Genomic DNA, 16,274 nt, shown 5'->3' on the forward strand with positions numbered 1-16,274 from the left:
GATCTCCTTGCAAAGCATTAATGGATTTGCTGTCACAGCTGCCTGCTGTCGCTACCCCACAACGGCGACTGATAAAGATGGTACAGGCACAGCGCAGTGGAGGAGGAGTTACGTGACCAAAGGAGCAAAAAGCAGTGATCATCAGTCCGAAAGGTAATTTAACTAAGTCCACTATATAAACCACACTCTATATAGAGATTGAGAGATTTAGGGGTTAGGGTAGACATTTTGGCACACTAAGCTTGTATAAGATGAAAACAGCAACTTTTAAACAGAACTTGCACAAGAAAAAATGGGCTTATGCATGCTGTTGCACGCACATTTTGTTTCAAAGTGGAGAGGGTAGGTCTTTTCATGAAATTCACGAAAAAACCTCCAAAATACCTTTAAGGAAGGAAATAAATCTACTGTATAACTCTATGATTGGTTATCATCTACCTTTGTCAATTGAGACAAAATATTATTCTAATCAAATAGTCTTTAAAGGTACTAAGATAATACTAAGGGGTTGCTGTTTGTTTCTAATCATGCCACAGATTCGGATTTATAGGATTTTCTATCGCTGCCCCCTGCTGGAGTGAAGGAGTTGTGTAGTCATCTTTAAAACTCCCCCATACATCATTAGGCTAGTTTACATGCAGCCTTTCAGAGCACTTAAACAGAGGAAGAAAACAAATGCCCCTCAATTTCTTTTGACCAGGTAAAACAAATCCATTTTTTTTCCCTCAGTAAATTTGGCTACTTTTTATTTCACGATTTTAAAAAAATAGGAACTTACTGAAATCTGCATAAGCCGGTGAAAAAATAGAGATTGGCCACAAAATCTTAAATCAAGTGAATATAATTCTTTCTGATAGTATTATTTATATGCTATATGTCAGTCTAAAAGTTTTAAAATAATTCTTAGTAGGAGGACTAATGATGTACGGTGGTCCAAATCAGATTCTCAATGGCAATGCGAGATGGAAGCTGAAGGATGAATATGAGTCTGGATGTTTATTTACACATTCTTGGTGCCACTAGAAACAATCCAGTGGAGCTGAATATGAAGCTCAATGAACATCTGTAACTCATTACGGACTATAAATGGTCGCACAAACCCCTCACATTTATCAAAGGCAATCAAAACAAGTTCATTGTGAAAAAGTGTAAAAAAAAAAAAGTAAATGTAACAGAAATGAAGAGAAGGGATTCGCATATAAGAAAAAAACATTACTAAAAAGACTCCTAAGCAAATCTTTAAAACAGGTTTGACTCAGGAATGCAGGCAGCAGTGGGTTATTAATGGACTTCTTTGTGTGGAACTCACAACAGGGGAGCCAGAAATGCATACAATCTTTAAGAAAAACATAAGACATTTTACATTATTTACAACATAGCAAAAAATAAAAGATAAAATAAACCCATTTGATAATTTTTTCCCATCCAACCAAGATAAAAATGCTGAAAAATCAAAGACTACCACAAATGAGTGATAAGTCCAATGCTTTTGACTGACAGCCAATGTAGTCCTCTTATTATGCAATTATAATAAAGAGCAGTCTAAGACCGCAAATTTTATCCAAGTCTCTAAGCTAACTGTCTAAATGTTATCTTGCCTCTTACAGTTTTAAGTAAAGTTGAAGACAAACTACTAAATTATTTTGCCAGAATGTACCCATGAATCCAGGCACGGCAACGTCTGCACTAGCTGGGGAGAAATGACAAGAATAGTTGCCATAAAAATGAGGAGCAGCTTCACCCCTATGATGCATGTTATACATGTTTGTGTCTTTCAGACCAAATATGGAATCCGACAAGCTCTTCCCAATGGTCTAACTTCCATTTGCAAAAATACATAGCTCGTATGGTGTACAGAGATCTGCTGAAATCAGTCTGTTTGAATGTGCTCCCAGTCTTTTAAAGGCTGTAAGATTGTGAAAGGTAGATGGCTTCCCCAGCAAGAACCTGGCTCAAACACTACTATTATTTATTATGTTCTTATTCAGCCAAAACTCCAGAGGTTTTCTGACTTAAATAACTTTATGTGTATGATTTAAATAATTTGTTTTCTAAGTTTTTTTTTAATGACTAAGATGTTTCTGTGGAGCAGATTTTTTTCACTTTAAAGTGCAGGTGTATTCCACCATATAAACAATTCATGACCAACACACTGTGTTCTATCTAGTGTTAAACTGAAGGCCAAAGGTGTGTTTTAGGTATAAATGCATGTATGATTATTAATTCCATCTCAAGCACAACTTCTAGGATGATGAATCTCCCCTTAACCTCCTTTGTAAACAGAACCCACTTGCAAAAACGTCCCCCTGCATCCCATCAACATCTCCCCATTAAAAGGGCCAACTATTTCTCATTTGCACACCCGGAGGGCTGGGAAACTCAGGGAATCAAAAAGGGCCCCAGTTTGCTCTTCCACTCCAGGGGAAAGAAAAACAGACAGCCTCATCGGTCAGTGGGGATGAGGAGAGGCATGCTGCCCATGGAGGGGCTACAATGGACCCAAGCTTAACGGCTTGCAGTCCACGTGAAAAGGCCTCACACTGGCCAGTCACAGAGCTCACTGTGCAGAGAAGAAGAAAACATCCATCCACTAAACCCACAGCCAGTAGCATTCCCTGGACTCTGGCTTGGCTTACCCCCTGCGCCAACATGCCAAACCAAACAGGAAGAGCAGGCATAGCAGACCTCAAATAGTACATCATTTAAAGCAATCATCATCAAATAGAACATATCCATTTATTTACTTTGTGATGGAAAGAAATCACAACTAGAGTATTTATCTCGTTTCCACAGGTAACAAACATTTTTCTAACAGCACTGGTTAATAACTAACAAGGCTTTGTTTGGCCTTATACTTCTGGCTCTATTCTAAAGACCACAGCTTGTGCTACCACGTTGAAAATCGACCAACAGGAAGGCTTATGCTGTACTCTGGAGACTGACCGCTTCTTCTATGTACTGAGGTTTGTGACACGTTTCAGTGCCAAGGGCATTTAAGTTGAATTTAGCAGGGAGAGAGAACTTTCGGTCCACACTTAACTAAAAGAGTGTGTCACTGTGACATTCTGGGCTGCGCCTCAAGGAATATTTATACAGTAACCATTGTGTCACGGCACAGCATCAGGCAAGCCACTAAAGCAAGTCTTCGTAGCCTCAAAATGGATCCTTAAAAACACAGACGGGGAGCCCAGACATAATGACTAAGTTATGGTTCATGTCTCATGAGAAGTAGTTTTGTTTTGGCCCTGTTCAGTGCAATCAAGATCTCATTGTGGCCACCTCTTGATGATATAAACAAATGCTCTGAATCATGACAGTTGCCAACTGCTTCAGATACAATCTCAGTTTACAGGAATCTGAGGAATATTTACCTTTGACTCATCTGATGAGCTAGCAGATATTAAAGTCTGCAAATAGAAACAAGGCAGTTGCCCCCTGATATTCTGAAATTAAGTGCAACCTTTTTTTCCCACAAAGAAGGTTTGGACGGTTGCTTCAGGAAACCTTAGAAGGACTGATGTTTCCTGTAATAAAAATTTAATTCAATTTTTACAAATAAAAATCTAACAAAAGACAGTTTGCATTGTATTTAGTTTGCCTGAGTCAATCTTTTATAGAACCACCTTTTTTCTGCCATTACAGCTGCAAGGAGTTTAGTGTGTCTTTAGTAGCTTGGCACATCTACAGTATACAGTGAAAGTTTTGCTCATTCAACTCTTATATAACTTTAGCTCATTAAGTTTTGCTGGTGAGTTTTTGGGGAAAAAAATGTGAAGTGTTGCTACAGATTCAGAACTGCTTTATTTACAAGGTAATTTAAACAAACGAATATACAGTAAACCGTGGGAATTAACTTATGTTGTGTAATGGGGTTGTCCTAAATTTCTTTTTTTACAATTCAAAGTTGCAGCCTCTAACAAGTTTTCTGTCCTGAATTTTAATTTTAACTACATGCATCAATTAACCACTCTGTAAAGAAGTCAATCATTCTCACAGGATGATTTTTCAAGTACCAAGCTGAACCACAGGGGACTTTTTCAGGTGATGCATAGTGTTATTTTTTGCAAACTGGAGCTTTTTGCATATGAGCCTTGGTCTCAGTGACCAGAAAACTTTCCTGTACATGTTCTCATCCATTTATGTCATTATAGATACTTGACTTTCTTGTTGTAGATGCACATTAGCAAAATGTAAAACGGTTAAATGATATTAATACACTGGATACTTAAGTAATAATGTATTCTCCCATCAAACTCAATAACTCAATGTTTAAATGCTGTGTTCAATTCTGGGTAGGAGACTTTTTTTTTTTCTTTACAGAAACATATATGTATTTTATGAGGCCACTGCAGGCAGGCAGTGCCTGCTTACATCTATAGTGAATCCAAATCAGAAGCATTAAATATTGGGAATAGCTTGGGAAGGTCAGGAGGCTCCCTGGTGTAAACCCCACCCCCCCAATCTCTGTTCCAGCTCAGATCACACAACAACAAGCCTTGTGACACGAGGGAAAAGCAGCACCAGGCTTCCACAGCATCTCCCCTCAGAGCCACTATTGTCAAAGGGCTCTTTCTCAAGCTATCCAACACCATGGAAAGCAGGGGATCCTGTTGCGCATCCCCCTCACTCAGCTCAGGAAGCCAAACGAGGGGTGGAAAGCTTTTAGGGCTTTTTTCAGTGAGCTTGATCACCTGATACAGCAGGGCTATACACCTTTCAGGCAGTACAGAAGCTGTTGTCATGGACTTTTCCACTTCTCCACTCTCATTGGGCTGCATTGTTCCTGCCAGCTCCAGCAATATAATGCACAATGAAGCCATAGCAAGCCTCTTCCCAGAGATTTTCCCCAAGAAATCGTACGAAAAAGATCTACTCACAGAGCTGCAGAAGGAGGCTGATCATCATCATTGAGAAATAAATATTCATCAGTTAAGGGACTGAGTCAGATAAAACAGAAATATTCTCAACAATATACAGTACATTAATAAACAATAATAAAATAATTCAACAAGACTACACTTAAATACCCAAAACCATAGGGAATCTAATGAAAGACAAGCGAAACTAATGCAAGACAAGCCAATGACGAGAAAAAAAAACTCAAACAGTTATTTGACTGATACCGAAAACATGCTTGCTTGTTTCAAAAACAGGATATTCCCTCCAAAGGAGTAAGTTTATAAAACATAGCTCCTAATGTGCTCTTTAAATGGCTGACTTCCAGTTCGCTCCTCAATGATTTGCAGTAAGCCACATCAAGCTGGAACTCCGCTGTGGGTTTCTGAATGTGGTTTTTAAATGCTAAAAAGCAACTCTAATATTTCACTGTGGCTTAGAAGGGCCCGAGCTAGAGTAGGCACCATTTTAAGCCTTATAGTAAATCAAGCCACAATTTGAATATGTGAACTTAAACAGAAGAAACAGCTGTTACTAAATACTTGTTTACAAACTGAAACATTCAATGGTCCGCAAAGCCAGAATACTGCATGGAAAAATCCTACAATTCCCAAAATGCTTTAAAATGTTTGTTTGATTATTCTTGGCCAAATCTTTTCTTTACAAAGTTTGCTCATCACTGAAACACATTTGAAAGAAGATTAGTTATGCTTATGAGTTACTGAGCTTTAAATGCAAAGTGAAAAATTTAATTATTTGAATCTCTGAATAAATGTCTAAACTAATATGAAATAATCATCTTTACCTCAATGCAAAAATAAAAAAGGGCAAATTAGATGATCAAAAATAACTCATTACAAATCATTTCTTGCAAACAATTTAAAAGTATTTTAGGACAGACTGACAGTTTTTTCAAGTTAACTACTGACCTCAATTCACCCAGCAGAGTAAACAGTTTGCTTTCAAGTTGCCATAGATAAGAAAAGGTTGTGTTGGTGTGACGTCATGTGTTAAGGATAAAAGTTTTAACAGCTGGCATACCAGCTCAAAATCTCCCTAAAAAAATGCAGCTTTTATTGAGAAATAGAGCCATTATTGTGCTAATTGTTAAGGAAGTCACATCCGCACACGTAACTAATATTACGCAACTGTAAAGCTGCTCTCGGTGCAAAACTCAAACTATTGAATTAAACTGTCCCCATAACTCTTAAGAAAAAATTTGAAAACAAGATAGCAACCACCCCATCAGCTTTCTCAGCAACAATACAAACTTTAAACTGTTAAAACAAATTAATTATGAAATGAATATTTTTTTTTTATTACAAACAAAATATGGTGAGTCACCAAAGTTTAGAGAGTCTGCATGTAGCTGAAGCCCATAGGATAAAACGCGGAGCAACCAATTGCCTTAATAAGTTATCTAATTGGTGGATTGCACTTTTGTGTCATTTGATCTGAGTGTAGTTATCTTCTTTCTGAAGGCCTCAGAGATAAGAGAACAATAGAGAACAAATAGCATCATGAAGACAGGGGGACGCAGCAAAGGGCCTTGAGATTGTTAACTAATTACTCTTTTAAGTCTCGCAGAGCAATGTTCAAGCCATCATTGAAACATGCAGCATGAGGGTAAAAATTCAGATGTTTTTGTTGACCTAAACTGACAAGAAAGCATTAATCAGTCATATAATTATGGGGGCAATGGCGACTCAGGAGGAGCTGCAGAGATCTATGGCTCAGGAGGATAACAAAAAGGTTTCAGTTGTGCAATCTACAAATATGGGCTTTATGAAATCATAAAAAGAAGAAAATCGTGAAAAAATTGGTGCTGTTAGAATAGTAGTTTTAGTTATCAATCAACCAACTAGGGAGAAAAGGCTCTTATTGTTGGGAACCAAGTGGATATTTTTTGCCAAGATGCAACATATGATGGGAAATTAGGACTGCTAAGCCCCTGAACGCATCATTGCATATTGATGGCAGCATCATGCAGCAGGAACTGATGATAAAATGGATCTAAAACACAGGTATTCCCGAGTAAACAGCTCTTGAATGGCAGGAAAAAATGTGTACATTCACCTTCCAATATGAAAACGACCAACTATACAGCCAGGGCTATAATTAAATAAATATGTTTAAGGAATAAATATTTCAGATTCTAGATGTATGAAGCTTGTTGAAACCTTCAGCTATAAATGAAACAAAAGGTTGTCCTATTAAGATTTGATCCAAGGGTGGGGATGGATGGCAAATAAAAAATGTGCATCAAACTTTTTAAGGATTTTCTTTTTTAAGAATATTTTGAGATTGCTGAACAGTATTAGTTTCATCTCACTATAGATGTAAGCAGTGTTGCTCCATTCATATAAAGGACATCTGGAAAACAATCCTAGTAAAAATTAGCTCTAGTGCACAACACAATGGTCTTATCACTTGTTGTGAAAATGTCTTGATTGGTCTTGCATGCACCAGGGTCTGGGATTAATACAAAAGTTCAGACTAAAGTTATTAATGTCAGTAATGACGGTCCAAAGTTTTAGCGAAAAGAAATCGCCTTAGCATCCACTTTCACCCAGTGGACCAAATTCCAGAACAGTTTAAGAAAACTCCCAAAGCTTTGAGTGACGGTCCTTTCAACAAGCAATGGATCCAAAAGCATCCCTTCTTTATCTCATGAACCTGACCTTCTCAGCCAGCTGCTTTCTAAAAAAAAATACTTGATTGTTTTTAGGTTCAAACCTTTGATTATTTATCCAACTTTATGTCACGTCCAGAGTTTAAAAAATGTCTGGAATTCTTTTAGCAACCACAAAAGGTCAAAAAAAATTTCTTTCGTTTCTTTCTTTCTTTTTTTTTTTTGTACGTTGTCATTTACATGTTTTGTCATCTGCTGGGACCGAATGCATGAGATCAAGTATGCAAGCATAGCTGAAATAGCTTGTGATGAACTTTCCCACAACATTTTTTCTTTTTAATTCAATGAAGCCTTTCCAGATGCCCTGGTCTCCCCCTCTTTTTGTTGGAAGGGTAAATAGACTAAGCATAGATTACAAGCAGTCTTAGAACCCAAAGTCTATACTTTACTTCTAGTTTACTATGCTTGGAAGCCAAAGGTTAAAGCATTGTTCTGACACAATGCCATCATTTTTTTGTTGAGATGATCTCTGAATGGCTCCAAACTGCTGTATAACATAATGCCAAATATTTTTAACAACTGACCTTTGAAGCCTATACATTCCCTGCTATAAAAATGTCAAAGCTCTCCGTTCCCTGCTTTTCCCGTCACATGTAACAAACCATCCACAAACCCTTTTTAGGGCACCTTCTGTTGTATCAGGGAACAACAATCCAGTAGAAAAGGAAAATAATTCAGTTTGTTAGTTTTGCAAACTGGCCCATTGCAGTTAAAATAAATAGTTCAAATAATGGAAAGAAGGGGAAATAAACTAATGTCAACTGTGTTTCTCTGTGAATTCCTGTCCAATATACTGGCTACATATGCTTGACAGATTTATTTTCAGATGGAAAGTGCTCCAGGTACCCAGAAAATATTCTTGGAGCCCATCTTCAATATAAAAAAAAAATAAAAACAATCAGGAAATAAAACAAATAAATAAATACCAATTATTAACAGAAAAACTACAGAAAGAACAATTTGTTCGAGCCCTTCAAATACATTTCGAGTAGGCTATGAGAAGATTCATGTTATTACAAGAGTAAAAAGGTATTAGTCACCTAAATGGAAAATATAAATGAAATCAGGAAAAGGAAAATCTGTGTTGACTGTAATATTTATAAGCAAATGTCTGAAACCAACCTGAGACTGTGGCCTGGAGACACGGTTATTTTTTTCCTCTGGTGACCATGAGCGCAGCTGCACACTGTAAAATATAGACAAAAATAAGTCTCTAATGCAGAACATTGCCTTTGAGGTTACAATAATATTGTGCCTTGTAAATCATAAACATATCCAAGATTTGGCCATATCAGAGTCATAATATTCAGGGAAAGAAACCAAAACAAGTTGTTTGAATAAAGAAAAAAATATTGCAGACATGCTTCTGTTGGCAGCATTACGCTGTGGGACCCTAGTCAGGGTTTATGGTAAATAGATGGAGATAAATTAGGGTTGTCCAGATACAAACTTAATGTTATTCCTCAGGAAAACATTCTATACTTGATAACAATTTTCATACCATAGGGATGAAACATAATTATAATAATAAAAGGACATAAAAAATATTTTTATTAATATTAAAAACTTGTTAAACTCAACATCGAAAATGTTTCTCAACAGAATCGTAGTTGCTATTTAAATATGTATTGAAATAAATGCAAGATGATTGAAAAAATTGTCACAATATTTATTTTACAGTATTTAAGGTTCTCGAATGTATTATTCTGTTATTGTGCAGGGGTTAAGCAGCTGCTGTTACGGGTTCGATTCTCGGGAGGTTGACCTCTAAAGCATGTCTTCCCCACTCTTTCAATACATCCCTGCATACTTAAAAATAAATAAATGAAGGCCATTAATACTTTAAACTTCTGATGAGGAAATACAGAAATACAAATTACTGAATACCATTTTGAGTTGCTGCAATGAAATTCCAGCAAAATGAACTAGCTTGCCGTATAATTTTTTCACTGTAATTTTTGGGGTGTCAATTGAATTCAGCCCTCTGTAGGTTGATAATTTTCCATCAAATGATGTGGCATCCTTTTGTTCCTAACACATCACCCAGTCTATATAAGTATAAATAAACAGCATGTTTTTTTTTGCCCCATTGAGATCTGATGTGTTTTCCAAGTGTTCCTTTAATTTTTTTAAGCAGTGTACTAGCTATACCATTTCAAATTAGTATTGTATCCAGCTACAGGGTTTTATTACAGATACTTTGTTTTGACACTTTTTACAAGCATATGCTTAATATTCTGAAAGAACATACACTATATTGCCAAAAGTATTTGCTCACCCATCCAAATTATTGGAATCAGGTGTTCCAATCACTTCCATGGCCACAGGTGTATAAATTCAAGCACCTAGGCATGCAGACTGTTTTTACAAACATTTGTGAAAGAATGGGTCGCTCTCAGGAGCTCAGTGAATTCCAGCGTGGAACTGTGATAGGATGCCACCTGTGCAACAAATCCAGTCGTGAAATTTCCTCGCTCCTAAATATTCCACAGTCAACTGTCAGCTGTATTATAAGAAAATGGAAGTGTTTGGGAACGACAGCAACTCAGCCACGAAGTGGTAGGCCACGTAAACTGACGGAGCGGGGTCAGCGGATGCTGACGCGCATAGTGCGAAGAGGTCGCCAACTTTCTGCAGAGTCAATCACTACAGACCTCCAAACTTCATGTAGCTCAAGAACAGTGCGCAGAGAGCTTCATGGAATGGGTTTCCATGGGCGAGCAGCTGCATCCAAGCCATACATCACCAAGTGCAATGCAAAGCGTCGGATGCGGTGGTGTAAAGCACGCCGCCACTGGACTCTAGAGCAGTGGAGACGCGTTCTCTGGAGTGACGAATCGCGCTTCTCCATCTGGCAATCTGATGGACGGGTCTGGGTTTGGCGGTTGCCAGGAGAACGGTACTTGTCTGACTGCATTGTGCCAAGTGTAAAGTTTGGTGGAGGGGGGATTATGGTGTGAGGTTGTTTTTCAGGAGCTGGGCTTGGCCCCTTAGTTCCAGTGAAAGGAACTCTGAATGCTTCAGCATACCAAGACATTTTGGACAATTCCATGCTCCCAACTTTGTGGGAACAGTTTGGAGCTGGCCCCTTCCTCTTCCAACATGACTGTGCACCAGTGCACAAAGCAAGGTCCATAAAGACATGGATGACAGAGTCTGGTGTGGATGAACTTGACTGGCCTGCACAGAGTCCTGACCTCAACCCGATAGAACACCTTTGGGATGAATTAGAGCGGAGACTGAGAGCCAGGCCTTCTCGTCCAACATCAGTGTGCGACCTCACAAATGCGCTTCTGGAAGAATGGTCAAAAATTCCCATAAACACACTCCTAAACCTTGTGGACAGCCTTCCCAGAAGAGTTGAAGCTGTTCTAGCTGCAAAGGGTGGACCGACGTCATATTGAACCCTATGGATTAGGAACGGGATGTCACTTAAGCTCATATGTGAGTCAAGGCAGGTGAGCAAATACTTTTGGCAATATAGTGTATATATTGGGAAAGCAAAAGTCTAAGCTGGTACAGGGCTCGCCTTCCATCAGAACACAACCCTAAACATATAGATCCTTGCAGTGGAAGAGTTTACATCAAAGCTGATTCTTGCATTTTTATGCCCCACTCAAAGTCCAGACCTCCCAAAACTGAGAATCCTTTGCACGACTTGGAAAAGAATGCTTTCATCTACAATAAACCCTAACTAACTGAGCTTTAGCTATTTTCCGAGAAAGTGAGACAAAAGAATTTGCCTCATTATACACAAAGTTGTGAGACAGGCACACAGAGTTCAAGATTTAGCTGCAGTTTAACAGTATTGAGTCATGCAGGAGGAACACCAATGCATGCAACAGTTTTTATATTTTAATTATTTATTAGAAGCACTGCAAAGTTTAGGGAAATAAAAGCTATTAGAGAAACTTTAATTCTGAAAATATTCACTTGTAATTTGACTTGTTTAAGAACATATAATGCACTAGAATAATTTGCTAAACATTTGTCTAATTAGTCATCCTTAAATTTCCAATAGTGATGCTTTGTTTCCATCTTTTACTAAAGGAACCATACAGAGAACAAACGCTTTAAATCTATTGACTATCTTCAGATATCTGGCACCACATGGTGCCAAAAAAAATCAATAAGATAAAAAAGAAGCGGAGAAACTTTAATTAAATCAAAATGGATGATCAAATACTGTTGTGGGCTGAAATGTTCATGAGTCCAGACAAAAGCAACAAACTGCTTCCAATAAAAATTGGCTGGGAGTAAAAACAACTGCAGTGCACACTCAGAAATAATGGTGAACATTCCCTATTCTGTCTTTTGTTAAAGTCATTGTAAAAGGAGGAATGCGATAGCTGTGCATATCTTTTGTTACAACAGTACAACCCCATGGCCCCACTTTCTGTGTGTCACTCACATACCTATTGACTCGCCCAATGTGGAGACACTTGGTGCTGTCCTTTGTCTAAACACAGGTCTGTGTCTGAATGCATAGACTGGCTTCTAAAAGGCTCTCAGTTCACTTTGCTTCTTTTAGTCAATTTTTAAGAAGCTACACCTTCAGTCTTATTGCCTGAACTCTTTTCTAAGCAACCTTAACAGGAGTGTGTAACTTCTGAAATGTAATATTCTGTTCTACAAGCAACACTGACAAAGGACTCCTAAACTGGTCATTAGTTCCCACCATTCTTGTTTTAACTTTAAGCAGAAGCAGGATATGAAGGAATAATTATTGTGATACAAATCAAATGTGCAAAACCCCTGCATCTGTGAACATGATACAATGTTCCACACTCTAAAATGTTCAGTAATAATCAGAGGAGCTACCTCTTATTTAAGGTTGGTGTCAGTCTTTCCCCTCTTCTGTCGGGGCTGGCAGTAGAATATGATGAATAGGGTCCTGGGGACATTGACGTGGGACTGGAGATTTTATATTCTCTATAGTTCTGGTTCTCGTCACGACTCACTATGACTGCCTCCTATGCACAAAAAGAGAAGGAGGTTAAAACATGATTTCAAGTGTCTTCTGTGTAACTTGGTCTGCCCTAAATCAAATATGTTACTGTATCAGGATGAGGGGATCAGTAAAAGTAACTATTAATATAATGCATGTATTAAAATTTATTTTTAAATTTTTTTAATAACTTTTAAGTGTAGTACTCTTGTGGGTGCAAACATTTAAACTTTTGATTTTATATCATCAAAGCAAATAAAATGTATGAAAAGTCCCTCAGAGCTTCAGAGCTGACCTGGAAGCGTCCAGTTAGCTGTTCAGGTGTGCTGATGCCGTTGGACTGTTGAGGGCTGGGAGGTTCAGGTCTAAAAGAGAGAAAAAACATATCATTCTGGTGAGTTTTAAAGGTACAAGCCAAAAATGTATTTCACAGAGTATCCTGGTTAAGGTCCTCACATTACAGCTGTATTAAAATGTAATGTAAGGCAGATGTAAAAAAAAAAAAAAAAAATATATATATATATATATATATATATATATATATATATATATATATATGAACAGCGATTAACCTAATGACCTAGGACTAGACTAGATTTGAAGGCCTCCACTGCTGCAAACTGCCCTCTCCAACATGGGAATTGGAACAGTAATAAATGCTTGCTTGGGTGGTTTAGCTATCAGAATTACCCCAAAGACACAAATGTGTGACTCATCTAGGATGTCAGAAATAAACCAGATTAGCATCTAAAGCATTTGTCCCAGTTAAGGTCAATCATCAGACACAGACATGGACCGTGTTCACATAAACTAACATCATTTAAGAAATAAACCCCCAGCAACAGTCAATCATGGTGGTGTTAGTATGATGGCCCTGAGCTGGTTCGGACTGCTTTGTCAATAAAAATCAGCAGAGATGTGTGATAAAGAACCCTTAGAGTGCATCAGTGTAATCAGAGTGAAAAACCTTTGCTCGGCATGAAATCATACATAAGGCAAAACACTAGAGGAGTTAGGGCATCGATAACCAATCAGAACCGGTTCTAACCTTTCAATTGTTGTAGAATCATTAAAATTCAAATTTAATTTTCCTAGTTTTGATGCCCAGTCAGCCGACCGGAAATAGAAGCCGCCTAATATGAAAGAAGCCTCAGGTGCGACTCCATAATCAGCTGTTTGTGCCCTGGCATTCCAAAGTGTGGCTTAACGCTATTACAGAAATGACCAGTTGGCTATGTGCAATACTTATATTGTATTTATATTTTACAATGGACGGAGCATGGCTGACATAATTAAACACCACCTTACTCAGGATTAGAGCCTTGTCCTTGACCTGGTGTTGTAAGGTACTTTTTTTTATCCTATTACTTTATGTCTTAACAGATACTCGTCCTGGTTCCTACAGTACATGTAAGCATTGTGGATAAAATGAAAAGCACTTTATTCTTGATCAGCAAAATTGATAAATAATTTTGAGTATAACTTCATCCATTGTTTTTATGGCTACGACTGACCATTATTTTGTTAATCGATTGTCGATTATTTTTCGATTAATTGATTAAAAATAGCAATTAGCAGGAATAGCAAAAGGTTCATTAAAGAAGTCTTTTTATTAAATGAAATCAGGTGAAACAAAAAGTTTTCCACTTGAGGAATTCTCTTTAGAGCATATTGACAAACAATTTTTTTTAGTGTTTGAATCCTAAATGCAAAATGTTTACATATCTTTTTTTTTTTTTACAAAATTGGTATAATTGATGGTCAAGGTGGGTTGCTTTGTCAGCTTAGGACATTTTTTACAGTCTCTACACTTGGGTAAATGATTAATTGATTACTCAATTTGTTGACAATTACTTCAGCAATCGATTAATCAAGTATAATTTTTTCAGCAATAATTGTTTCTTTTAGTTCATTTGTGATACAACGCTGAACAACGCTGAGGATATATATTCTGTTGGGACAAATTCCTGCCTCACCGTTTTATTCCTTCACCTCCAACAAAGCGTAGCATCAAAGTCAGAATCAGGTAAATAGTGTACATGAAGCATCTCCAGCATTAGGGCTGCATGGCAGCATTAGACATTAGACATGTTAAAATGTTAATGATGTTTTCAATAAACGCTCCATATCATAGTGCATCTCATAAAAAAAATTCATATTAATGTTAAAGGTTTTGATATTGTTAAGCTGGTTCAAAATAACTGATTTGTAGTAATGTTTTCACAAAATTGGAAGTTCAAGGAATTAAATCTCAGAGTTGTTCAGACCATTTTATTTAGACAGAACTTTGGTTAACTAATGTAAAGAATCGTTACCGATAATAGTTTGTAACCAGAAGTGAAATCCGAACATTCAAATGTGTTCAAATTCAAATAATGTCCAAAACAAAAGCCATCAAAAAATGTAATATATATATATACGCACACAATAAGATGATAAGAAAGAAATTCAGATTTGCTAAATCAGATATTTTGTCTACCTGTAGATATCAAAATTAAAAAAACTATTACCAGTACAGAAACAGCAAAACCTGATTCAATCTTTCCAGATTCCTGAAGCTGGCAACACCAGCTCTCAGTTTACAAACTACTTCTCTTGCAAGAGCAAATGCCAAGCAGCTGCCCTGCTGGAAAATAAACGTACCTGACCGTAACAAATGATTAAAGGGCACACATTTATTTTCATTGTGTCTGACCATTATTCAAATGGCCGAATAGTTTGACAAATCACATTTATGTAGAAGACTGAGGTGAGTTTTGCTTGCAGAAAACCACATTTAGTGTGAACAAAAACAGGGTGGAGGCATTGCAGTGGCATTGTACAGGGCAGCCAAAGAGTAATGGTGTTTTGGCTTCACTGTAGACATGAGGTCAGGAGGGAAAAATTCACTCACATGGACGTGGGACATCCGAGAAGGAAGTCTGCGGAACTGTGCGCAAGTGTGTCTCTGTGGATGTTTGCATGCCATAAGAGAGGAAGACTAAGAAAAACAGCTTGATGGGAGGGGTGGATGGCAACCACGACCACGGAAGAATTTATGGAGGATCTCTAATCAAAAATGCCAGCTGACAACAGGAGACGCTTACAGGAAAAGATTTTCAGAAGCCAACCTCATGGCATTCAAAAACGGTCTCTGTAAATCCCAAAAGGCTTATTAGGAGGAACGAGGGAAGAAACAGAGAGGCTCTAAAACGTCCTGGCATTTCCCCTGATTACAATCACTTGTTTTGTTTGTACAGTGCTCGCTTGATGGAGGTGAACACAGTGCAAAGATTGTGCTTTTGGAATAAACAAACCATTTGGGATACAGGACATTTGTGGTTTTTCATGCATAAAAGAAGCAAATATGCACATCAAAAGACTAAGTCTAAAAGGTCTGGAAAAGCAGATCTGTGTTTTTATACCTCTCCACCACCAGCTGCAGAGTGGTCTTGGATTTCTTGATTTTGTTCTGGGCCTCCACATTCAGCATGTCCTCTGTGTTTTCACCATTGATTTCCAGGATGATATCGCCGGCTTTCAGGTTTGCTTGCTCTGCTTTGCTGCCTGCATTGACCTGTTCAGAAGGATAAGGTCCAGTTACTGCCCCAGGTAATCAAGATATACACCATGTGATAAACCTTAACAGGATTCTCTACATGAGTGAGTCATCCAAGGAATTTGTCATAATCAATAGAAAAGTTTGCAAATGAGAAGCTCTGTGCCCATTACATTGTTTACTAAGAAGAACATACACAT

At 37.7% G+C, this 16,274-nt stretch overlaps 1 protein-coding gene across 3 annotated transcripts in view; it reads right to left on the reverse strand.

Moving 5' to 3' along the window:
- Positions 1 to 16,274, reverse strand: part of pdlim2 (PDZ and LIM domain 2 (mystique)) — a 55,965-nt gene that overhangs the window by 17,548 nt on the left and 22,143 nt on the right. For all 3 annotated transcript variants that reach the window (XM_038285753.1, XM_038285752.1, XM_038285751.1), the window contains exons 3-6: positions 15,941 to 16,092; positions 12,832 to 12,901; positions 12,410 to 12,561; positions 8,711 to 8,774 (exon numbers count right to left, since the gene is read on the reverse strand). In XM_038285753.1, the coding sequence (XP_038141681.1) occupies positions 8,711 to 8,774; positions 12,410 to 12,561; positions 12,832 to 12,901; positions 15,941 to 16,092 (438 nt within the window). The remainder of the gene's footprint in view (positions 1 to 8,710; positions 8,775 to 12,409; positions 12,562 to 12,831; positions 12,902 to 15,940; positions 16,093 to 16,274) is intronic.

Source organism: Cyprinodon tularosa, unplaced genomic scaffold (genome assembly GCF_016077235.1).
Source record: "Cyprinodon tularosa strain WSP-4 unplaced genomic scaffold, ASM1607723v1 ctg214, whole genome shotgun sequence".
Lineage (NCBI taxonomy): Eukaryota > Metazoa > Chordata > Actinopteri > Cyprinodontiformes > Cyprinodontidae > Cyprinodon > Cyprinodon tularosa.